Source organism: Heloderma suspectum, chromosome 16 (assembly GCF_057233095.1).
Source record: "Heloderma suspectum isolate Gila_16-S chromosome 16, 16-S_ref, whole genome shotgun sequence".
In the NCBI taxonomy this organism is placed as follows: Eukaryota; Metazoa; Chordata; class Lepidosauria; order Squamata; family Helodermatidae; genus Heloderma; species Heloderma suspectum.
Genome location: NC_139473.1, coordinates 10,029,879 through 10,055,500, shown reverse-complemented (window position 1 = coordinate 10,055,500; position 25,622 = coordinate 10,029,879). Strand labels below are relative to the sequence as shown.

The following is a 25,622-nucleotide window of genomic DNA, read 5'->3' as shown; positions in this document are numbered from 1 at the left end:
GCTGGTGTGACTGTATAGGATACAAAGGCTGGATGAGTCAATGAAACACATACATTTCCCTGTAAACAAAAACAATAGTTCTAAAGGGGAAAAAAGCCTGCTTGTGTTTTTAGATGCATGCATGAGTGCGTGCAGTAGACATCGTCATAGAAGAGGCATTCTCCTTTCTCTCACACACAGGAAGAGATGCCTCTTTTAAGATGGTGCTGGCCACTTGCAGTCTTTTTCATAAGTCCTTCTATTAATGAATGAATGAATTAATTAATTAATTATTAAACAGATCTGAAGATAAGCAGCCCAATTAAATGGGAGCACATTTTTAAGTACAAATGGTTTAATCCATTAATTGATGTATATATCGAATACTGCAGTCCTGCCAAATAAATATCCTCTCTCAAGTGAACACCATGCCTATACTTTGGCTTCCTAACAGAGCCCCGAAGAAGTCTTCATGGAGATCAGGAGGCCGCTGGAATGGCACTGCAAGCAGATGGACCACTTCGTGGGACTCAATTTCAACTCGAACTTCAACTTTGCTCTTGTGGGACATCTGCTGAAAGGTAGGAAGGCAGTCAGGTGGGCCTAATCTCAGACCCAGCTAGCAGAGGGCTCCGTTATGTGGGGCAGAAGGGGTGCCCCACTCATTAAATAAATGCTCAGTTTCTGTGGAAGCTCACTGTAAGTTTCTCCATCAGGTTCTGGAGTGACAATCTCATGGGTCAGACTTTCAGATCATTGGCTCTGTTTGTTTGGCAAACTCCAACCAAGAGGTATTATGGGACCAGCAGCTGACATCAAATTAGCAGCTGCTCAGAATTGGCGGTGTGTGTTTTGGGCACTCTTGCAGTCGACTGAAAACTGGATGTGTTGCTGGCTTTCTGTTGTTGTTTCATTAATAATGATGCTTTTTTAAAATTTGCAGTTTTGCTGTTGTTGTTTTTTTAATGTGAAACTGTTATCTGTACTGCTTTCTTTGTGACGGCTAACATATAAATAATAATAATAATAATAATAATTTATTACATTTCTTTACCGCCCAGTAGCCAAGGCTGTCTGGGCAGTTATAAAGATTAAAAACATTAAAGATACAATATACAGAAATTAAAAACCATTTACATAAAAAACACATGAACACTCAATATACACACAAAAAAACATATATCTAAAAAAACTTCAGACAATCTCAAAAGCAAACAACCATAACCATAAGACATTCCAGGATCGATTAAAACTTATCATTTTCTGCCGAAAGGTGAATAAAAAGAAATTCTTACTGTGAATTCCTGTTCTCTAGGACTAGGGATGGGCCAGCCAGTCTATATCCCTCCCATGTCAGTTTTTCATGTCTTCAGTTCTGTTCTGTCCTTTTCCCTCATCAGCCTGCAATTAAAAACAAACAAAACCACTTTTAAATTGAATGGCTTTTCCCCAATATGCACCTTGTCGTATGCATTTTTGAGCCAAGAACTGCACTGTTAAGATTCATAGTGCACAATCTGAAGGATGACAGCATTCCCGGGCTTCGTATTGGTCCGAGAAGGGTGAATTAGGTTGTTCCACCTAGAAACGCAAAACCAAGTGAAATATCGAGGACTCCATGAGGGCATTCTGCATTCTTTATTTTTCTCTGCTGCTACTGTGGAATACAGACCGCCCAGTGGGAATGCTAGGGAACAGGAATTCGTGGTAAGGACTTTCTTTCCTTCCTGTGACGTTACAGAATGCAAGGCGAGGCATAGAATGTTGGGGAACAGCGAGGGAGTGAAGCGGTGGTTGCTAACAGTTGGAGGGAGAAAGGAGCTGAAGTGAGAAGGTGATGAAGAGGGACCTGGAGGGAAGAGGAAGAAAAGGAGAGAAGTCAGAAAATGGGGAAGGCGTCAGAAAGTAGAAGAGGAGTAAACACAGGCAACAGAAGAAATAGGCTGAAATAAACTTTTTGCGAAATGAATGGAAAGCTGTTCAGCTAATGATAGACAATAGACATGGCTGCCACCTAACGAAACTGATTTGGGAATGGGCCATTTGTGTGTGTGTGTGTGGGGAGAGGGGTTGTCTTTTCCTCGTTCAGTTAAATGGTCATATGTTTAATCTATACGGTAAAGAAACATTTGTCGTATTCACTAGAGTCCGGGGTGATCGCCAGTTTCTCTCCTCATCTGTAGTTGAGAACTACATGCATGACAGTAGAATACTGGGGTGGTAAAATGAACTGTAGCCTTTCGGACTGCAGGTGAGGGATTGTTCTTGAATGCTTTCCTGTGGGAAAACCTCTCAGCAAGCAGAGATCTAGCACAGCAGGGTGCAGGCCAGATTAGAACTTCCTGCGGTGCTAGTTTTCTGTTTTCAGGGAACGTTCGCATGGCGGAACCTTCAAAAATGCTATCTCCCACCTTGCAGTCTGTGATGGTCTAGTCTGTTCTGCCATCTAATTTTTTTGCATGTGTAGGCCAAGCCTGAGAAAGTGCGTTGGGGGCTTTGTGGCTTACTTCCAGCCAATCCTCAATTGAATTACTTCTTTTCAGACCGTCAGCACATCCTTGTATAATTTTCTTGGACCTACAGTCCCTGGTAACGGTGCCTGTCACTGTTCTCACGAAAGGCACCGTCATATGTTGCATGTTCCCCCTCTCCGTAAAACCTTTCCAAAGCTGGCTTTTCTTTTCTTGCAAATAATGGGCTGCTTAATGCAATATTTCTTTCTTTAGGCTACCGCCATCCCTCTCCAACCATCGTAGCAAGGACAGTAAGGATTCTACACACCCTCCTCGCTCTGGTTAACAAACACAGGAACTGTGACAAGTTTGAGGTGAATACCCAGAGTGTGGCTTACCTTGCAGGTAAAAAACCCAAATCTATTAGGTTTGTATCCAATCCAAGCTTGGTGATAACAGATCTGAATATACTTATCATGATTCTTAATAAAATGTAGACCGCAATGGAGAGAGCTGTGTGGGGCAGTAGCTGTCATGCTAGATTAGGGGAGAATTGGGTTCAACACCCCTCCTCCCTGCCATAAAATTCTCTGAGTGACTTTGGGTATCTGTTGGCCTAACCTACCTCACAGGGTGGTTGTCAGCATAACATGAATAGGGAAAGAACCATCTATACTGCCCTGAGCTCCTTGGAAGAATGTGAAAAGCATAAATAGAGTCTCGGTGGTGGCTTTTGGGATTTGACCAGCCGTTCCCTCAAACGTCCGTTGTGTGCATTGTTTTCCCATGACCGTTGCAGAATTGAAGAACTTCTGCCAACGTGTGCCTGCGAAGAGCTGGCTTTTTCCAGGCTGGATCGCTCCCAGCCCAACATGGCTATGACCCCGTCCATGTGTCGCAACAGCCCACCATTTGTGAAGCCCTGGGATGTTGAGAACGAGGCAGGAGCAAGTGAGCATGCCAGCCCCCCAGCCCCTCCTGCTGAGCCCAGTAACACGGGCTTGTTGTCTGCGACGTCTGATCCCAGAGTTCTAGGTTGATAGGGGAGGAACAACAGAGACTTGTTACCAAGAGCAAACCACGGGTTACAAGTCTGGGTGGTTCCTCCCCCAACAACCGACCCTTCCGAGTTCGGACGTCACAGACAACAACCCACAGACAGAGTGTCTCTGGGTTGTTTAGCGCAGCAAGGGCCAGTCACTCGCTCCCACTTGTTCACAGCTACCAATGGTGTGTTTAAACCCATGGTAGCTGTGACATGCAAACCAGGCCGATGTTTCGGGACGTTCGTATTCATATAGATCTATAGGAAGACGCCACATTTCGTATTTGATTACCCCCCCAATTAAACAAGCAAATATTTGTTTGTTTGTTTGTTGCATTTATATCCCACCCTTTTTCCTCTTGCAAGGAACCCAAGGCGGCTTACACTCTCCTCCTCCTCTCCATTTTAGCCTCACAACAACAACCCTGTGAGGTAGGTGGGGCTGAGAGTCTGCGACTGGCCCAAAGTCACCCAGTGAGCTTCATGGCCGAGTGGGGACTAGAACCCGGATCTCCCGGCTCACAGTCCAGTGCTCTAGCCAGTATGCCACGCTGGCTCATAACCCAGCTTCCCCACCCTGGTGCCCTCCAGATGTGTTGGACAGCATGGGGAAGGCTGACCCTAACCTATGTCTTTCTCCTTATTATTACATCTCTGCCTGGCCTTTACTCTGTGGAGCTCCAGGCATCCCGCACGAGGCTTCCCCAGCAACCTCCCATCCAGGCACAGACCCCGCCCAGGTCTGCCGAGCTTCAGCCAGGGGGCCACATCATGTGCTTGCAGACAGCCCTGGGACCCCGTACAGAACTCAGCAGCCAGTAACGATGATGCAAAGTTGTACACTCGACCGCATCGTGCTCATTTTGCATAATTGATTTTGCTCCTGCTAATCGTGGGGGGAGCCAAGTGCCACCCAGGTCACTGGAGTCCATTTTCGCAGCACTGGAAAACCTGCCTGACCCATTTCTCACTCAGCCCAGCTCCTGAGTTCCTGTCCATGTGTTTTCAAGCCGCTCTTTGGGGCCTTAAGGACCAGAAACTTGCGGAATAAACACATCCAGCCCTGCTTGGAAAGTTCTGTTGTGAAGTACTTACTTTGAGTGTCTGTTTGCTTCCTTTTGTCCTTTCAGCTTTGCTAACTGTGTCTGAGGAGGTCAGAAGCCGGTGCAGCCTAAAGCATAGGAAGTCTCTCCTGCTGACAGATGTTTCGATGGAAAACGTGCCTATGGAGACATATCCCATGCATCACGGCGATGCCAGCTGTAGGTCAGTGAGCTTTGTAAAACTTTGCTAGTGTTGCTGGCCAGTTCTTCACGTAACACAATCTCCCAGGGTGGTAGGTTTAACTCAGAATCCCGTATCTAGCTCCTGTTGTTGTTTTGATGGAACCTAACCATTAAGGATACAGAACTTACCACCTTTCTGCCACATTACTGAAATAGACTACGGTTTAAAAATAATGGCAAAGAGACAGGGAGGGAAGAAGAAAAGCAAATTCAAGATACCCATTATTATCAAGATACCCATCTAGTAGAGGTTCAGCCGTCCCCCACGCTGTTGTCATTCCAGGCGCCAGTTAAAGTCGTATTTATTTGTACAAGCTTATGAGGTACAGGCAAGTATTTTATCTGTTTTCTGGTGTTGCTGTGATGGTTTCATTGTTTTTCATTGTGTATTTGTAATCTTCGAGTTAAGATTTTAAGGTTGTTCATGAGTTGTATTCTTGCGGGGGATGATGGGACATAAATATAAATAAACAAATGTTGTGAAGCTCGAATGAATGTACATAATGGAACAGCAGGAGACAAGTGCAGAAAATGGCAACTGAAGTGATCAAGGGGCTGGAGCAACTCCCCTATAAGGGAAGGTTACAACAGCTGGGATGGTTTAGCTTGGAGAAAAGGGTGGTAAGGGGCGACATGATAAGAGGTGTACAAAATTATGCATGGTGTGGAGGATGTGGGTAGGGAGGCATTTTTCTCCCTCTCTCATAATACTAGAACTCAACGGGGTCCTCCCATGAGGCAGAACAGTGGGAGATTCAGGACCGATCAAAGGAAGGGCTTCTTCACACAGTGCAGAGTGAAACTCTGGAATTCACTTCCATAAGTCGTAGTGATGGCCGCCCATTTGGATGGCTTCAAAAGGACATTAGACAAATGCCTGGAGGAGACGGCTATCAATGGCTACTAGTCCTGATGGCTCTAAGGTGCCCCCAGTGTCAGAAGCAGTAGGCCTGTGTGCCCCAGTTGCTGGGGAACGTGGGCGGGAGGGTGCTGTTGCACTCATGTCCTGCTTGTGGGTTCCCTGTGGGCAGCTGGTTGGCCGCTGTGTGAACAGAATGCTGGACTAGATGGACCCTGGGCCTGATCCAGCAGGGCTGTTCTGACGTTCTTAAGTTCTGGGAGGGGAGGGGAGGAGCCAGATGGGGGCTGGTGCCCGCCAGCCCAGCTGATGGAGGGAGACGTGCTCTCCCTCTGAGAGAGCCAGCTGCAATGGCCACCAAGTTGCCGCTATTGCCAGGGATTTGCCAAACCCTGGCTTTGGGAGAAGAGAGAGCTGTGCACTAGAAGTACGGCTCAGAGTGTCCTGAGAGAGTTGAGGATTGGGTGCTTTTGAGAGGAGAGGGAAGCTGATGATGCCTTTTTCTTCCTTTTCTTGCTCTGCCATTGTGATAAGAAGTGGTGTGTCGTTTTTTCTGTAAACATGCGGCTTCTCCTCTCTTTCAGGACACTAAGGGAAAACCAGCCGTGGTCTTCTCCCAAGGGCTCTGACAGACACCTTGCCGCCAGCTACCCCACTGTGGGGCAGATCAGTCCACGAACCAGGAAGTCCATGAGTCTGGATATGGGGCAGCCTTCTCAAGCCAACACTAAAAAGCTACTAGGTGAGTGGGGGAGCTCCGTCCCTCTCTGAGTCACAAAGCTTCGAGGCAGGCGCTGAAACGTCTTGGGCTGGCTGTGTGGGAGGGAGGCTGATGTGCAGACCTGCCCTGGGGATTCCCAGGGGGGTGGGGAGAGGGGGGGATCTGTAGGCTGATCAGTGGGGGCCGGTGGCTCCGATGTCAGTGGGGCAGTGAATCCACTCCGGGTTTCAGTCAGAACTCTAAAGGAGCTCTCCAAGATGCAAACAGCTCCTTCAGAATTCTGACTGGTTCACTGCCCTGCTGCCTTCAGAGCCGCCAAGTGTAGCTGTGGTCCTGCTGCTTACATCAAGCTTTAAATCCAGACTTCTGGCCTGTACTGGCCGTGTTCAGGCTGTGCCACTTCAGACTGTGTGTGCTTTTTAACAGCCCCGCCTATATTACAGTGGGAAAGGGGAAACCCTCTCTAGGTTTCTTCCTAGTATGCCTTGGGTGGATAAATCTCTTTTTTCCAACCACAAACAAGTACCCGCAGTCCTTGTTGAGGCACGATTCAGAGTGGATCTAAGCACATGCGGCTTTGCTGGTTTTGTTTCCTGATGAATTTCCACACCCTGCACCTTGGTTTTTGTTTTGAAAGGTACAAGGAAGAGTTTTGACCACTTGATATCTGACACAAAAGCACCAAAAAGACAAGAAATCGAATCAGGGATCACCACACCTCCCAAAATGAGGAGAGTAGCAGAAAACGATTATGAACTGGGTAAGAATCCAAGCTCGTTGCCTGGGTTACAAGTTGTATATCGTATGAGTAGATGAAGGATCACAGTTATTGGGGTGTGTGGAGTGTGTGTGGAATGCCCAGTAAATCTGCATTTCCAGATGGCATTGATTATTTACCTGAGGCTACGTGGCTGTTTCATGGTTAAGGCAGAATTTGAACCCAAGTCTTCCCATCCTTCTTTCTGGTGATCCATACGGCTATCTTGCTAGGGACCTCTATCTCCTTCACAGCAACTGCAAGAGGTTTTGTTTTGATGGCACAATAAATAGATCTCTTGGTCTTCCTTGCTCTCCCTGTGAAATATGTTGCTTCCTTCTTGCAGAAGCACAAAGAATATCACCCCAACAGCATCCACATCTCCGGAAAGTATCGGTGTCCGAGTCCAACGTCCTCCTGGATGAAGAAGTCCTCACTGATCCCAAAATCCAAGCCCTACTGCTGACTGTCCTTGTACGTATACTTTACCTCTCGCGACAGAGACCGCCATACCTCTGGTGGTCACCTACGACAGCACTTTTAAAGGTGCAGCTAGCTCTCCAGCATGTCAGGGCATCCCTTTTGATTCCATCAAGGAAGCTTCTTTGGTGAATTCTGAGGAAAGGAGGTGCCATCGAGCCATGTCCATACAGGGCAAAATGGCTTAATGAACTGGGAATTTGCAGGGCAGGGGCAGTGTCTTATGCTAAGTTTCATTGTCAGGTACTCAACACACTGATATCCTGTCGCTTCTAGCAATGCCACTGAAGTTTGTTATTTCCTGTTTCGGAATACAGTTTTGCCCAGCTGACAGGACCTGACTATATTGAGATCGAGTGTTGTTCTCCCTGTCTCCCCCCACCCATCCCCAAAATTATTCTTGAATTGTAAAAACAAGATTCTGCTTATTTCTACTCAAGGCATAGTTGGCGTTTCGGCCAGCTTTCAGGTGCCCTCCAGAGGTGGCTGTGCTGGCTCAGGAGGATGGGAGTTGTAGTCCAGAACATCTTGAGTTTAGGGAGGCTGGTTTAGGCCGGCTGGACTACTTTGCAAGCATGTGCAAAGTCTGTTCAGTGCTGGGGCGTGTGTGTGTTTCCTTAGCTATTCATTGAATAGCTAAGGAAAAACTGAAAGTGTGTCTGCCTTTTGTCCAGGTCCTGAACACTGAGCACAGCCAAGCTGATTCCGAATCGAACCAGGGGCAGTTCACTACCCACGTGTGCTGCTGCCAGCCCTTTATCTGAAGCCATCTTCTTGTTCATAATGCCACTGCATGTGCGCAATCCTAAGCCGTTTTCAAAATGGCTGCACCAGACCGTTTGCATAGAAAAACAGTGCCTGCACTAGCATTAACAAAAACAGGGTGAGCAGGGACAAGGCTCGTGGTGGATCATGACGGCATGCTGTGTGCACACATCACCCTGCTTAGGCTCGCAGGGGATATACTGAGACGCATGAAGGAAGACTTAGGATAGAACCTCCAAGATCAGGAGTGGGTGGAGCTGTGTTTCTGTGTTGGAGTGACTGCTTAAGTCAGGGAAGGGGAACTTGTAGGCCAAACCCTCTGGAGGCCCACAACTCCCAGCCTCAGCCAACATAACCACTGGTGAGGGGTGAGGGGAGTTGTAGGGCTGGAGGGCCACAAGTTGCCCACCTCTGGCTTACATTATAGGCAGCGGTGGTCATTTTAATATCATGTCATGCGTGTTAAAATACCTCCACGGTGACTGTCTCTGTTTTCTACTTAAGTGTATTCATTTCAGGGCAATCTTAGAACCGTTCTGCTAAACAATGGGATCCATTTTAAAGTCTTATAGCACCTTAATGACCAACAGATGAATGATGGTGTATGCTTTCATGGACAGGAACCCAGTTCATCATCTGTACGAAAGTAAATCTCTTAGTCCTTAAGGTCCTAGAAGACACTTTGTTGTTTTACGCAACAGAGTAAAACAGCCTTCCCTCTGGGATTGACTGACTGATGTATCGGTTTTCTAGTATTCCTCTATGTCTGTCTGTCTGTCTGTCTATCTCAATATATAGTATTGCTAGATATATAGTGTATAGTATGAAATATATATATGTATGTATGTAGTATCGTGTGTCTGTGTTTGTATATGTGTGTGTGTGTGTGTGTGTATATATATATATATATATAAACAGCAAGATACAGTAGCTCAGTATAATAGCTTACCAGGAGTTAGATGCTGATCTTTTCTCTCCCCCCTCCCCTGGTCTTTTCTGGCAGGCAACGCTAGTAAAATATACTGCAGATGAATTTGACCAGCGAATCCTGTATGAGTATTTAGCAGAAGCCAGTGTTGTGTTCCCAAAGGTCTTTCCTGTTGTGTAAGTGTTCAGCTTTTCATAACAAAGTTGCTTCCTGCAAAGCACTTATCTGTAAGGTGCAGTCTTTGGGCCTCTCCACACACACTGGGGTGATTTAGGAGGCTATTAGAAATACTGCATGCATAGACCTAAAACTGTAAAGTAGGGAACCAGCATATGCGTGTTTGGAAACACAGGTGTCACACACATATGGGTACCGGAGACATTGGCAGAAGCTCTGGACTGCATAATGTGTGAGGCAGCCCTTAGTAGCAGAAGGGTAGTGAGTTAAACCCACTATTTAACTTAAGATATCTTGACAAAACTAGCCCAGGTTTTGCAAACAGTTTGGCTGGAGAGCATCCCCTTTCAAAATGAGCTTTTTACCGAAAGAACTTGCCCTGACTATATTTGTGTGGAACCTGTGGCCATTTAGGAGAATCCATGTAGTTTGCTTTTCAGTGCTTCAGAACTGTGGATACTTTTATATACTGATTTTCTCTTTGCATTCAGTATTCTGTTTGAGAGGGACTGAGCAGGTCTTGGGGGGCCGGGGGGGGGGGGCTGGGTGCTCTGCGTAGACGTTTATTGCTCTCCATGACATGCAGAAAGAGAACCGATTAGTAGCTTTCAACCTTGTAATCTCAACCTGCAACATGGGACCTATTTCAGTTTGTTTGTTTTAAGCCATGTGCCTGTTTTTCTCCTCTCATCTGTAATGCAGAGGAGGGGCAGGGCCATGATATTTATAGACGGGGAAATATTTGCAGGTGCAGATTGTCGCACAGGGGTGAAAAACCCCACAGCTACTGCAGAGGTGTCTTGCACAGAATAATCAAAAGAGGAAGGAACTTTATCTTTGCATCTGGTCACCCTCTCCCCCCTCTTCAAAAAGAAATCCAAACAAGCCCAAACCAGCGATGGTGTCGTTATTCTGTCCCGCTTGTGGGTTCTGGCCCCACTGGTTGAAGGCCAATGAAATGGGTAGTTCCTAATCAGCAAATATATGGCCTTCTGCTTAATTGACATCCTACTGTTTGTTTTTCCTTGGTGTGGCCAAGGAAATGTTGGCGAAGAGTTTGGATCAGTCTTGGTGTCAGGGCAAGTGCAGGATAGAGCCCTCAGCTTGCAGTGTCTCTGGACCGCTCTCGTTCCATACTGCTCTACTGCATATCCACACACCCCTTGACCCCAATACCAGCACTTTCCAGCGTATGGCGAGCAGGCGTTTTCACCCATGTTTCCTTTGCTCCCTATCAAGGAAGAAGGGAGGGTGGTTCACAGGTCCAGTTCAACCAGCTATTTGCCCTACCTTCTTTTGGCGCTGACCTCAGTAAGTTGGCTACTGTCTCATTCTCCCAGCCTAGCAAAAAACGGCAGGTGTGGTGATGTAAAAGAGAAGCTGTACAGAGAGGAGAAAGGGTACAGAACCTCTTCCGAGGTTTCCATTCAAGGCTGATGTATGTTGAATGAACGCTCTCCTTGGCAGTACATCTCTGGGAATTTTCACTAAGCCTTACAGATACATAGCTTGCCGTACACTTTCTGAGCACAGGAGAACAATTGTGCAGCTATTGTAGTTATAGGTAACTGGAGAAATATGTGTTTATCTTGGCAGCGTAATACCCTTTATTAGGCCAACTCAAACAACACAAAAAACACGCAAGCTTTCAAGATCTCCAGATCTCTTCATCGGGCAATGTGTTACAAAAAGCAGGCTGATGGGGGGTGGGGGGGCTGATTGGATGTTGCAGTCAGGATGTCTGTAGAGTCAGAGAGTTATGATATGGGCCAGGAGGAGGAGGGTTTGCAGTCACTCAGGTGGGCTCTGCTAGATGATGTGATGGTTTCAGGTTTTAGTGCCCACTAGGACCACTGGGAACAAGAAAGTTACCAATAAATGTCCGTCCTCCATTTTTTTATGGCCCAGACTGCTGCTTTTGTTCTTTGTATGTGTATCTCGGCTGTAACTGTCATGGATTTCCTCCCCCAAAGAATCCTGAGAATTATAGTTTGATAAGGTCCTGAGGGTTTCTGTTAGAGATCCCTAGCCTCCTTAGATATACTGTTCCTTGGCAAAAGGGTATGACCGTTAACCCCCGTTTGTATGTAAAGCACTTAAATGCAATCCACATTATTAATATTATTTCTTATATTTCTATACCACCCCATAGCCGAAGCTCTCATGGTTTACAAAAGTTTACACATATAATAGGTTTGTTGGGTAAATAGGCTTTTCAGTCCAGTTACTCATTGCAGTAAAAACTTGCAAGCAATGAACTGATAACTGAGGTGTGTCTTGTTCCTTAGGCACAATTTGTTGGACTTCAAGATAAATACCCTGTTGTCGCAGTGCCAAGATCCAAATTTATTGAACCCAATTCATGGCATTGTTCAGAGTGTGGTTTACCATGAAGAATCTCCACCCCAGTACCAAACATCTTACCTGCAAAGTATGTATCTTACTGCTTCTTTGAAAAGTGAAAAATGGCCTGCTGCAATGTAGAATAAAATGCTGACTTTTTAACCACACCCCACAAATATTTCTTAAGAACATTAGAATTGCCCTGCTGGATCAGACCAAGGGTCCATCTAATCCAGCATTCTGTTCACACAATGGCCAACCAGCTGTCGGCCAGGATCCCACAAGCAGGACATGAGTGCAACAGCACCCTCCCGCCCATGTTCCCCGGCAACTGGTGTACATAGGCTCACTCTATCAGGACGAGTAGCCATGGATAGCCTTTTCCTTGTTCTAAAAGATGTGTTCCCTGCTTCTCCAACAGATGTTCAACAGAAAATTGTTCACAAAGCGGCTGTTTGAAAACCAAAAGGCTGCTTCTCTGGGTTGGCATCTTTACTGCCAACCCATCCCTGAATGTACCTGCAGCTGTTCCTGTCCCCCTCTGGAATGGGGGGTCTGGAATCTGGACTGTGTGACCAGTTGCCAGGGGACCAGAGGAGCCCCCATACTCCCCCACAAGCGCACCATACTCTCCCTAATGAAATTATGTATTCCAGAATACTGCAGTCACTTCAGAAAAGGCCCTGCTCCTGTTAATGCCATCCTTTGCTCCCTCAAGGAAGGAGCCCAGAGCAGGGTTTCACTGGAAGATCTTATGGCCCTGGGGGAGATCATACAGGAGAAGGTATTCCCCGAGGGTAGTGGTGCTCAAAGGTCCTCCACCACACACCCTCTGCTCCATTTGCCTTTCCCCTAGAAGACGGTTTGGTGAGGAATCTGTGACCCTCCGGATCTTCTTGGATTCTAGCTCCCATCACCCCAGCCAACTTAGTCCAGGATGATAGGAGTTGTGGTCCAACAACATCTGAAGAGTCACAGGTTCCCCCATCAGGCTCTAGACACACACCTTAACCCAAGAGTGGGCAACCTAATTTGTTCCCCCCCCTTGCCCCCCTATCCTCAAGACCAAGCTGGCAGGCTGGACAACATCAAGGTGGTATGCCCCTCCCATGATGTTATCCAGTCCACCCCTTTTTGGCTTGTCTTTCCTCCACGCATTGAGAAGCATGGAGCTATGAGCCTCTCCCTGCACGGAGAAAGCGACTTGGCAGGGGCTTGCAAGTCTGGGTCTGAGTGCAGTGGAATCCCTCTCTTACCTCCAATCTCCCCTCACAGTACACATGGGAATCCTCTTGTGATCTCCAGTCAGAAATCAGAGATAACCTGGGGATTCCTCTCCCCAGGACAGGGGAGGGGCTTTCAGAGGGTGACCAACCCTTCTCAGCCCGGATTAGGAAATCCTCAGGGCCGGAGGTTGCCTTCCGCTGCCTTCGCCCCTCGCTCATTCTCAAAACAGGATGAGTGCAGATGCCTCCTTTTAGTATTTCTTGCCCTTCTCCCTTTTCCCTTTCATAGAGGAAAAACGTGCTTAAATGGCTTTTATGTCACGCTGTGGCGTGTTATTATTTGTCTGGAAACTGCCCCAAGCATCAGTTTATTGTATTTTACTATGTATTACATCAAATGCTAATTTGCGAGAGTTAGAAGAGCATTATAGAAACAATGTTGGTTTTGATAATAAATGGACTAACGGTAGGGGTATTATAAGATGTTAAACGCCTGTAAGGTTTTTATCATTACTAAACATGGGTGTACTGCACTTATTTGAGCTGGTTTGCACATGCGTGTTACTTATTTATTTCATTTCTATACCACCCAATAGCCAAAGCTTTCTGGGTGGTTCACATCTCTTGATTTCTCTGCACCGGATTATTTTGCATGTGGTGACTGGCAGTTCAGAGGGTGAATGGATTCCATTGACAAGCAGAGGCATTTGAGGTGCTGTGAAAACTCTGCCTGTGGTCTTGAGGGCTAGCCCCTTGACTCATGCAAGTTATCACGGGATGGAGCAATCATCAAGCATGCAACATGGGAGTATGAATCGGGCCTTGACTGCACAGTTTGAGGAAACACTCGTAAATTATCTTCATCTGCTTGTTTGATCTTAACTCCATCTTCCTAACTAAGCTACTCATTCTTTTGTTGTTGTTGCTGTTGTTGGTTGCAGGTTTTGGATTTAACGGCCTGTGGAGGTTTGCAGGACCATTTTCTAAGGTGAGGGATCTGGGCCTCTCTTAGCATGGCATTTTCGGTCATGACAATGTAAATCCCATTGGAGGTTAATAAGACAGGCACCTACACTTGTTTTTAGTAGGGCTGCAACACTTGAGTTGATTCACTTGTTAAAAAAAACATTTTGAGAGCCTTAAAACTTGCCCCAGATTAACCGGCCAGTAACTTTTTAAAAATGTATCATTTTTAACACAAGCAGTTAATTAAAAAAAAAAAAAAACTGTGGATGGGGAGCGCCATGTTAGAAGAGGCATTCCTTCATTGTGTGTGAGAGAAGAGTGGGATGCCTCTTCTAAGATGATGCCTCTGTCCACCATGGACAGAGATAGAGGTTCAGGTAGAAATTTATAGAAGGGACAGAGGCAGTAGCTATCAAACACATATCAAAGAACTTAGGAAGCTGCTTTATACCAAGTCAGACGATTGGTCCCTCTAGCCCAGTATTGTTGACACTGACTTGCAGCGGCTCTCCAAGGTTTCAAGCAGGATTCTTTCCTAACCTTACCTGAAGACACCGGGGATCAAACCTGGGACCTTTTGCATGCACCGGGCTACGACCCCCTTCCAACTTCTGAATTACTGTTAGAACAAATTAAATGACAGATGTTATCTCGTTAATCCCCAATTCTGCCCTGCACCCGATTGTGCATGGAAGCCTCTGTGTCCACAGGGCTTGTTGTCTGCAGAAGGCCCCTCTAACACGTGGATGCCTGGAAGCGGGGCCAGGCAGCATGGCCAACACCGGCGGCGTGGCCAGCAGAAAACCCCCAATCCCCAGTAATTGTGCGATGCCCTTTTCATGTGAGCCTCTGCCTCTTCTGTAAACCTGTAGTGAATTTCAAGCAGAAGCGCCAGTCTCTGCAGGGCACCGTCCTTGGCAGCCACCTAGAATTGCTAAATGATCAAGCCAGCCCTGGTTGAGAACTGCCCTCTGTGGTACCGTTTCATATCAGCCTGCCACATTACAAGAGAAGTTGACCTGTTGCCAGCGTGACCTTAGTTGGACATAACCTGACTTTGCGTCAGTGGAAACCGGCTGCTTTACAGAAATCTAGGAATCTTAAATTTAGGAATTCAGAGAAAGGGTCACTGGATCTGCGCATTATTGCAAGGTTGCCCCGGGTAAACAGGTGGTGGTTGAGGCATTATGAGCCACGGATCAAAAGAAAACAATACCTTCTATGGTCCATGAAGCAAAACACCATGTCACCTGAAAAATCGACTTGTGTGATTCAGTGATATCCATTGGAAACTACTGATCTGTCCTCCACATGAATCCCTCTACATAATGCCCTCTGAATAAAGCCAACCAAACTTTCTTCGTAACACGTAATGTCTTTTTGTCTGTCTTCACGTTTGCGCTTCCTTAAGGAGGGAAACTGGTTTTGTGTCTGCAGTCCCGTACCCTGGACTTGCAAACAAAAGGCCTTTTTTAAAATGAGAACCACTAGCTACAAATTAAGAACTGATCTATTTCTCACTTTCTAGCAAACACAAATCCCAGACTATGCTGAGCTCATAGTGAAGTTCCTCGATGCCTTGATCGACACCTATTTACCTGGAATTGATGAGGAAACCAGCGAGGAATCCCTACTGACACCAACTTCTCCTTACCCTCCTGCCATGCAGAGTCAGCTTAGTATTACTGCAAACCTGAACCTCTCTAATTCAATGACCTCACTCGCAACTTCCCAGCATTCCCCAGGTCAGTTTGCCATGCTTTTCCATTGCTTATGTCAAGGGGGGCGTCCACTGAAATTCCTCTGAGTGCCTTCCTCCCTTTTTCAAGGTTGGACACTTCCACTGTCTTCTCCCCTGGTTGTGCCCTGTTGTGAATCTCTTCTATCTAAACCTGGGTTCGCCACAGTGTATATTCAACACGGCACTGAAGCCATTAGTGACTCCTTGATGAGGGTACCTGCCCGCAAACACGTTTGTCACATAGACGATTTTAAAATCATCTTAGGTATGCACATGAAAGAACTAATCAACTTAAAAAACAACCCTGCTAGATCAGGGTGAAAGTTCATCTCATCCAGCGTCCTGCTCTCTACAGTGGCCAACCCAGACACCTTTAGGAAGCCCACAATAGGGCATAAAGGCAATTGCCCTCTCCCACCCACCCCCACCCCCCAGCAACCAGTATTCGAAGATAATACTGCCTCTAAACATGGCAGTTCTATGTAGTAGTCATGGCTAGTATACCTGTTGATATACCTGTCATCTTCCACTAATTTGTCTAATTCCCTCTGAAAGCCATTTAAGCCAGTGATCATCCTTTCCACATGTTGGGACAGTTCAGTATAACCTTTAAGGCCTTTATCTCTGCTGCAGAAATAGGCTTGAAGCTTAGGGTGGGGGTGGGGGGTTGTCTAGGGAAGTCTCCGAAGCTGCAGTTTTGGGGTGAGATTCATTAGAACTTCATTTCAGTAGCCAGCCCAAATAAGCAAGACTTGCAGTGAAGGCCTCTGTGTGTTTCCTCAGAAGCCAGTCTCAGTGATTCCGACGGCTCTTAATCCCAAGTAAACACACATAGGATTAAAGCCTTAATGACATTCCCAAAGGAGGCTGTGCCTTGGATTCTCCAAGGAACGAGAGTTCCCCCTTTACAGCTCTGTGCTTGAAGTGTTTGTGTGAATTCCAGTACTTGTAATCATTGCATATTCATCTAGAAGTGCCTGCAACTCAAAAGCTGGCAACTGTGTCTTTAAAATGTCCCAGGTGAGGGGGTGGCTGTCTGTCTTGTAGTTTTGTTAGTATTCAAGGAGTGCCTCTAGCAACACCAGACAGGCCGCTCAACAAGATCAGCCTCAGATGGCCTCCTGTCTCTCTGTCCCATCAGCCAGGACAGCTAAGCTGGTGAGGACGAGGGAGAGGGCCTTCTCTGTGGTGGCCCCCACTCTGTGGAACTCCCCTACTGGGGAACTCCGCCATGCCCCCTCTTTAATGAGCTTCTGCCACACATTAAAAACGTGATTGTTCAGGCAGGCATTTGGGGTGGGTTAGGGTATTTTTAGAAATATGATGTTTTAATGTTTAATTTTACTGTTTTAGACTGTTTGTACTGCTGTACATTGCCCAGAGTGGCCGGGTGACTGGCCAGATGGGCGATTAAGGAATTTAATTAAATAAATAAATAAAAGTATTCAGACATACAGGAGGGCCAAAACACTGGATTTGGTGAACTTGATGCATACGGAGGAATAGACGGCATCGCAAAGCATCAGGATGCAGGAAAACAGCTGCCGCATTTGAGTGCCCAGAATGTGTGCAGCACGTAAAAGAGCAAATGTTTACAGTGAGAGCTTCCTCCCATGGTAATTACATGTACCAGCGTGTAAAACGATGCAGATGGGTATGATGTAACAGTGCGGGAAAGCCTTTGAGAAGGGCAACAGATTCAGACTGCTTCACATGTTGCAGAAGAAGCAAGCGTGTACATGCCTGCTTTTCACAACGTAATGTGCGAAGTGGCTGCGTGGAGTGTTTCCCACTCCGTGGAAGCCATGATTGGGCTAGGCCAAAACCATTATGTGGGGCCATGTAACGTTCGCTGGCTTATTAATAAAATGTTTTTAAAACAGAAACATAGATTTGCAAGTGTCCCTGGCTAAACTCTTTTAATGTATTTTTACTTCTATTGTACCGTGCAAAGCTACCCTTTTGTAGGTGAGAGGGGGGCAAAGGCTTTAGGTCTGTTGCCAGTAGCCTTATGGACTGCAACTCTTCAAGGATGCCGCATCCCAGAACTTTGTTTCTGCTTCTAGCTGGACATCAGAGGCACGCAGGCATTCTCCTAAACAAAGTCATCCTCATATACACGGAAGTGAGTACCCTTATAAAGCACTCGATGGCCTGCAGACCATGCCACCCCCATCAAATGGAACCAGTGAGCAAGTCTCTGGTGTACCATTTTGCCTCTGGGTGGCTCACCCAGGGTGCCCAGTCCTCTCGGAGCTCTTGCCGTGTGCGGTGCTGCTTCTCAAACTGAATCACTCAGAAGACACCTCCACCATGACCAAAACCAGCGTGAGCTGAGCAGAGATGGGGGCGGCAGCGGCTTCCTTCCATTTCACTGGGAGCCAGGCACCTGCTAGCCTGGCCAGCGCAGAGGGAGTGTAACATCTGCAGCTGTTCCTCGGGTGGGGATGGTCATCTTCTGATGATGACACATCCAGGAGCCTCCCATCCCAGAGCAGCTTAGGAAGAGCTTGGCCTGCCTGGGCTGAAGAAGCAAGGTGCATGCAGCCGATAGATGGGAGGCTGCTGAAGTCTTACCCAGTTCCTGTCTGGATGCTGCAAATGAGTCGTGATGTGGGCATTCCAGAAAATGTCAAATAGGGTAATTTGCATCGGAACATTTTCAGTTTGCATGGGAAACTTTTCTGGTGCACTAGAGCAATATTTATTTTACCTGTATTTAGTAAACAACAAAGCTTTAAATAGTACCCCATGTTAATTTTGTGTCCCAATATACCACACATATTTGAGGGGGGAAATTAAAGCACTCTTGATGCAACTGAAATGTTACACTATGTAGAAATTGTTATTGGAATAACTGTAAAAATTTAATGATAATAGTATCTACTGCCCTTGCTTAAATTTAAGGGACAAAAGCAAAGGCATTGAAAACTGTTGATGCACAAATACATTTTAGGGACCCGAAGAACTGTGCAACATACGCTGAAAACCAGCCACCTACAACTTTGAAACGGCCAAGCTTGCATAGCAGTGCATTTGCAGTTGGCATCCATTTGTTGTTACTAATGACCTTACGAAGGGGAAAACTTCCCGTGGAAAACGTAAGCACTGGAAACATTTCCCATTCTGGACAACTCCCTTGGAAATGTTCCGCCGCCTATCCCTGCAAATGCGTAGCTGCCTCCCCTTCCGAGCTTCTGGGGCTTCAAGGTGGTCAAGCGCCTTTGCTGTGCTTCGTACTCTTGTGGCTGCTGTTACTGAGCCCTGTGGGAATTCGTTCCAGTGCATCTGCGAGACCCTTGAGGGTCGGCTCCTTCCCGCAAACATGGTCACAACACATTGCCTGAAGCGGACAGGACTCACCGCCAGGGGTGGGCAGCCTTGTGCCGAGGGACTGGACCACTGTGTGATCAAGCAACGAGGTGGGAAGCAGGGAGCTGAGCTCAGTTGAGCATAGGACATCCTCTGCATCTATGGCCCAGTTCAGATGCCACTGTCAAGCCATAGTGTGGCCATCGGGACCCCGCCTCAGTTTTCTGAACTCCCTCCCTCTTCATTGCTCGAAGTACAGGAGAAAGTTAGGGGGGTCCTTAACCAAGTCCTAAAGCCATGCTCTCTGACTCCCTCACTAATTTTAGCCAAATTGTGCCCCCCACTATAGCCTTCTAAAAACGCTGACTTTGGGGGCAATCACAACAAGGTCAGGGGGCTGGGCCCCCTCTCTGAAGCCCCATCTCATCTTCCTTGGTGGGCTCGGATTACCTCCCTCCCCAGCATTTTTGGCCATTGTTGACTGTGTCACCTGAAGCGGCCGGACTTTGCAGTTAACCCGTTTGCCCAATCTGGATAACGCAGGAAGCTATAGTTACAACGAGAGAGTGAAGGGAGCATGTGAAGCCGTGGCACAGCTCAGATAGTCAAGCTGTTGTTTGGCTGTGACATCCGAACCGGGGCTACGACAGCGAGGTGGTGGTAGAAGGGCCTCTCAAAACCAAAGCTATTTTGCCCATCTGTATTGGCCTTCCCCAGTCTGGTGCCCCCTGGATGTGCTGGACTGCAATTCCCATCCTCTCAGCCAGCAGCCTATCCTCCCCCCACCCCCAGTTGAAAAAAACCCATAGATGAAACCTAGTATTTTAAACCAGGAATTGGCTGCAGTCTTACAAGAGTCACAAAAGCAAATGTTTCAAGAAGCTGGAAGAAATGGCAAGTTTTTTTGTCTCAAGGTTCGTACCTCCTGCACCTTTAACACAAGCGAGGACCTAGGAGCTGTTGCTAATGTAGCATCCTACATTCCGTCAGGAGCCGCTGGAGCACTTCTGCAAAGATATTGGGCCCCCATCCAGCAAGTCTCTTGGCTTGTCCACGAGTCCCACTGGACTTGCTGCAAGTCCAGTGCGGCTCACGGCTACTTCTGCAACTTGGGAGACTTTTTCTAGCTGCTGCTGGTGTGATTCGATTTGGGGGTTCTGGGGAAGGCTGCTGGTGTTCAAGGAACAAACAAACAAAACCATTACATATGCTGATGTGTCCCTGGCCATCTAGATGGCATCCATTGTGTCCTTGTGTTTACACTGAGGGTTCAAAGAATACTTTCCTGGTTTGGACCAGTTCTATAAAAGGGGAGCTTCTTTAAACCCCTAACCCTTTCCCTGCTGCATCTCTGTTCTGTATAACCAAATACAGAGAGTATTTTGCCATCCTTTAATAAGGGCCGTACCCTTAGTGACGCAAAGAATAATGGCGTAATCCTGTTCTTGCCGTTTGTTTCATTGGCTGTCCACTGAAACTAAGAGGAGGGAGGTGTCGTGTTTTCAGCCAGCTAAGAAATAGCTTTCTGGGCCATTCTGTGGCCTGCAGATTACAGCATTTTTGAGAAACGACTCTTTCCAGCACAAAATACAATTCAACGGGGTGGCATTGGGAATCTGGTGTTTAGGATAATTAAGGGTGATTGTGGTTTAAATTAAGTGGGTGCCCACTTCAGATGCACATCTGACATGTGGGGTCTGCAGTGCGCTGTGGATCCCTCTCCCATCGCGGTTTGCACTGCAATCCCGTTTTGGCACAATCTCGCATCCTGCAAAGAGGAGCCAGGAGCAGTATTTCGACAGGGGCTGGTGTTCGTTGCGCTGACGGTCCTTGTGCTGCAGCTGAAGCTGGGAGTGCAGCAGAAGTCTGCTTGGAGAACGAGCTTAATAAATAGCATGAGTCCAGCAGTCCCTGGAGGCAGGTGGTTTGCAAACCGTATTCCTTGGAACTCTGGTGTTCCTCAGCAGGAAGACCTGTAATGAAAGACAAGCTGCACCAAAGACAGTTTGTCCACTGTTTCCTGATTGTGCCCCAGTTGCCCATGAGGGAGCATGGGGTGAATCTCAGGGCAGGGTCTCAGTTCTCAAGGTGGGACAGTCTGCTCTAACGGGCCTTGTCTGTGCCATGTGCAAACTGAGCGCTTCCTCCAGAGACACCCAGATCCTTGCCTACACGAAGAGACGCCACGAGGGATTTTTCCTCCATGAACGGAAGGTAGGAAGCTTGTCAAGGTCTAACGCTACAAGCCAGGGGGCCTCAGCATCTCCTCTTACTGTTGCTTTGTAGTATTTAACTCGGGTGGACGACACACGGCCTCCACTGTGGACATACAGATCATGAATTGCTGGATTGTAGTCCAATTTAACGGAGGGGCACACCCTCCTGGTGCCCGTACGTACAGATAACTATTTATTTTAAACATGTACATTGTGCCTTTCCACTGCAAGATCTTCAAGGCAGGGTTTAACCATCAAAGCAATGTCTGATAAAAATTCATATAAATTAAAACAATGTAACAGAGGAAGCTGCTTTAGGTCAGACCCTGTGTCCATCTAGCCCAGTATTGTTGACACTGATTGGCAGCAGCAGCTCTCCAGGGTTTCAGGCAGGATTCTTTCCTCGCCCTACCTGGAGATGCCAGGGATCGAACCTGGGAGCTTCTGCATGCAAAGCAGGGGCTCTACCACTGAGCTGTGGCCTTACACACACGCGCGCACGCGCACACACACACACACACACACAGTCCCCCGTCCCCCCCCGAATCACTAGCAGCAAAACAGGCAGGCAACAAAATAAAGATCGTGTTATTCCCCCAGAGCTTGAGAGAATGCAATGGTAGCCTGGTACCTAAAGGATAAAAGGGTAAATGCTCAAATTGGTGTCTGGAGAGGGTAAATTGGGGCACCACCACCAAAAAGACCATGTTCCTCAACTTGGAAGGCAAGGTCACTCAAGGTAGGACCGCCAATGATGGCCTCATTGATAAACCCAAGGTCCAGTGGTCCAGTAAGATTAAATCCCATCGCTAAGGTATGACAGGGGGACCACAAGCAAACAGTGAACGTCTCATGCATAAGCCCCACTGAAGGGAATGGGAACTGAGTGAGCCCATTGTTGTGGGTTTTGCTCATCGCTTCTTCAGTTCTGTAAGGTTAGAACAGGAGATGCTTCGTGAGACATTGTACACAGACACAAGCCATATGGCCGTACGGGGCATGCACATTTATCAAGTGCATGGTCTTTAAAAACACATTGACAGAACAGGCGCTAGTTTTTGACCTTCTCCTTTGGTCAAATGTGACTGTTTTAAAGTAAGTCTAAAGAACTGTGGCTAGGTGTGCTGGCCTTCACCTAGTAAGAAGGTTGCTGCAGGAGTGGGAGTGGGGGGTGGGCAGGGAGAAGCCCAGGGGAAGAGGGATATAAAATCACTGTCCTGTAAATGTTTTCTGTCTTTCTCCCAGTCCTAAATGTTGATCACTCATCTTTTCTCTTTCATTCTTTGTCTGTGAAGCTTCTCTGCCTTGCTCTAAATCTGCAGTTTTCATGCAACTTCCTCATCCAGGTACACACACTCCCCCCCCCCTTTTCATTCTACTTGCACGAGCTGCTGCTTTGTTCTGCGCCAGAGCTGGGGCTCAAGACAGAAGGAGATGTTAATTTTTTATTTTTTGCAAGCAGTGGTCCAAAAATGTAGGCCAAAAAGAGGCTGGGGGGTGGGGGTGGGCGTGTGCCTCCAGTGCATAAATGCAATGCTTCTGCTGCTGGGTATGTTGGGAGGCAGGGAGTTCCAGGGCACCGAGCTTTGGACCTGGGTTGAAATCCTGCTTCAGCTACGGGATTGCTGGCTGGGTGGCCTTCTGCATACTGCTGTCTCTTTAAAATGGGAAGATTTTATAGTCTTCTAAAGCATTGATCATACTTAAGAGTGCTGTAGAAATTACAGTGTGTCCAGCCACACTTTGAGATCTTGAGGGAGGGGTGTCTTAAGGACATAAAAAGAGCCCTGCTGCAACCTTCATCCTCTTATATCCGTAAGGGCTCAATATCCTGTAACATCTGCAACATCCCATAAGGCCCTATATCCTGTAAGGGCCTAGCCAAATGCCTGTGGGAAGCCCACCAGCAGAGCATGGAGGCAAAAGCCTTCTCCTGCTTTTCCCCCACCAGCAACTGTGTTTGGAAGCACACAACGTGGGGGTTCAGCTTCTCTATCGTGACTAACAGCCATTCAGAAACCGATCCCCCGTGCCTTTGTCTTATCCCCTAATAAAACTGGACAAGGTTTTGAGAGCAAGGTTACAAAACGGGGTAATCATCCTTCAAGAGGGTGAAATTGGGTGGGACTTGGATCGGGGCCTTCTCTGCAGCGGCCCTAACCTTATGAAATCAATCCGTTAAGACAGCCTCCCCCAACGGGGCGCTTGCCAAATACGTTGGACTACAACTGCCATCATCCCCAACCGGCACTTTTGTCAACCCCGGCAAGCATTCCTCATCCACTGCCAAACATTCGTCTGTGTTTGGGGGCAAGCCATTGATCTGGTCTGGGTTTATACACGAGCGGTACTTGAACTGGTACTTTTGCAAATGCTCTTAGTTGATCGTCATCATTGCTGAGAGCTGCCATTTGTTTCTTTTCATGTGGCAGGATAAGGTTATTAATATATATATAACCCAAAGATTAATTTTTTTAAAAAAACAACCAAGACAGCAGCACCTCTGACAATGATATACGATCATATGTGTATCCCTCAAACTTCTCTGCATTGAAGCAGGAACAGTGAACGGTAATAGAGAACCGCTTCCTCTTTGCACCTTTTCTACGCTTTTTGGTTTTTCTGTGTTAGTGGGAAATGGAAAGCCTATTAGTGTAATTAGAAATTGTCTCTGCTGCTATAAGCTGTGGGATTAACGAATTGACTTAAAAGCTTGGTTGCTAATTTGGCTGGACGTATCTGATGCCAAGATTGTATCTTTTTGTCTTAAATGAGTTACGTTGCAACGGGATTGGGGAATCTCAAGACTAGCTCTCCTGGGCTCCCCAGATCGCTCCACCTCTTTCCCTGGCCCTGCCCCCTTTCCCACCATAATTTCCCAGCTTTGGGGCAGTCCCCCCCCCCACAAGGTTGAAATGCCTCTCCTAAGGCTTAGTTAATGACAGTAAGAGCGTTAAACTACAATATGTTGGTAGTTTGGCCCTGCCCTTTTTGTCTTTGACCCTGCCCACTGCTGGAATGCGGCCCCCGAGGGCTTCTCCAAAATTGAATTCAGCCTGCGGGCTGAAAAGGGCTTCCCACCCTGGCATTGCAAGGTCAGTTTGGACTTTCACTAAGCCACCCCTTGTTTCCTCTGCCAAGAAAGGTATCCGGGAGCATGTTGGTGCCCACGGAAACCATGTGTCAAGGGCTCCTTGGAGGCCTCTCTCAGTCTAATCCAGTAGCCAAGTCCAGACACAGACAAAGGGATTCTTTTCAAAGCTTTATTCCTCTTTTACAACTTAACAACTCTACTGTTAGCAACTAGATATGAGCAGCAGAGTACCTATGCCCTAAGTTGGAACAGTTGGTCCCCGTTTGAAAGGGAATCACTGGCAGACCCTGAACTTAAGGGCTAGGGAGAGTCCCTCCCCTTTTCCCTTGGATCCTCTGGGCGCAGCCATTGTTTGCGCGCCAAGCGGGCACTACGCCTCCTTTCCGCGCCCTCCATTTGGCGCCGCTCTCTGCGTCGGCGTCGCACGTCCATCAAGTCAGCTTCCCGTGCTCTGTCACTCCCAGGACTGCTATCTAAGCTAGGAATGCCGGTAGGAGGAATCTCTGTCAGCTGTTGGCCCTGGGAAAGAGGAGCGCGCTCCTCTCCCAGGAGCGACTCCTCTTCCTCAGAATCAGAACTACTCTGGGATTCTATGGGCTCAGTGTCCACCCTGACATCATGTTGCCTACCCCTGGTATGGATGGTTCAGCTAGCCCTGAGCTTTGCTCTCCGTTTCTTGTATTTCTTACTGCAACCAGTGAAGTCATTGCCTCTGCACAGGCTTCATTCACATGCAGAACAGTGGCTAGAAAGAACACAATTGCTGCCAACCGCCTCCCCCCTGCTTCAAGGACATGGTGTGTACACATTCATTTTGCTGCAGCAAGAATACCGATGAGACCAAATCACCAGGTAGCCAGGCCAGGTGTGTGTGTGTGTGTGTGTGTGTAGCTCATTCTCCCCAGCTCTGAAATGACTCCACACTACAACCTGACTGCCCCACCTCTTCTCCTCTCAGATACACTGTTTGAATATTAGACCTAAGAGCATAAGAAGAGCTGTGCTGGATCAGAACAAAGGCTTAACTAGCCCAGCATTCTGCCAACCACCTGCCCATGGGAAACTCACAAGTAGGACATAAGTGCAGCAGCAGCCTCCCACCCATGTTCCCCAGCAACTGGTGTACACAGGCATACTGCCTCTGATACTGGAGGTAGCATAGAGCCATCAGGACTAGTAGCCATTGATAGCCTTCTTCAGGAATTGGTCTAACCCCCTTTTACAGCCACCCAAATTGGTGGCCATCACTACATCCTGTGGTAGTGAATTCCATA

At 47.4% G+C, this 25,622-nt stretch overlaps 1 protein-coding gene across 9 annotated transcripts in view; it reads left to right on the top strand.

The window, feature by feature from the left end:
• Nucleotides 1-25,622, top strand: part of NF1 (neurofibromin 1) — a 236,608-nt gene that overhangs the window by 199,617 nt on the left and 11,369 nt on the right. For 7 of the 9 annotated variants that reach the window (XM_084822899.1, XM_084822897.1, XM_084822895.1 and 4 more), the window contains 10 exons: nt 434-560; nt 2,706-2,837; nt 4,608-4,743; nt 6,207-6,364; nt 6,981-7,103; nt 7,447-7,574; nt 9,349-9,449; nt 11,739-11,881; nt 13,961-14,007; nt 15,514-15,730. In XM_084822899.1, coding sequence (XP_084679025.1) covers nt 434-560; nt 2,706-2,837; nt 4,608-4,743; nt 6,207-6,364; nt 6,981-7,103; nt 7,447-7,574; nt 9,349-9,449; nt 11,739-11,881; nt 13,961-14,007; nt 15,514-15,730 — 1,312 coding nt within the window. Of the gene's footprint in view, nt 1-433; nt 561-2,705; nt 2,838-4,607; nt 4,744-6,206; nt 6,365-6,980; nt 7,104-7,446; nt 7,575-9,348; nt 9,450-11,738; nt 11,882-13,960; nt 14,008-15,513; nt 15,731-17,680; nt 17,788-25,622 lie in introns of those variants that run through there. The other 2 variants (XM_084822898.1, XM_084822900.1) reach the window with 2 other exon arrangements.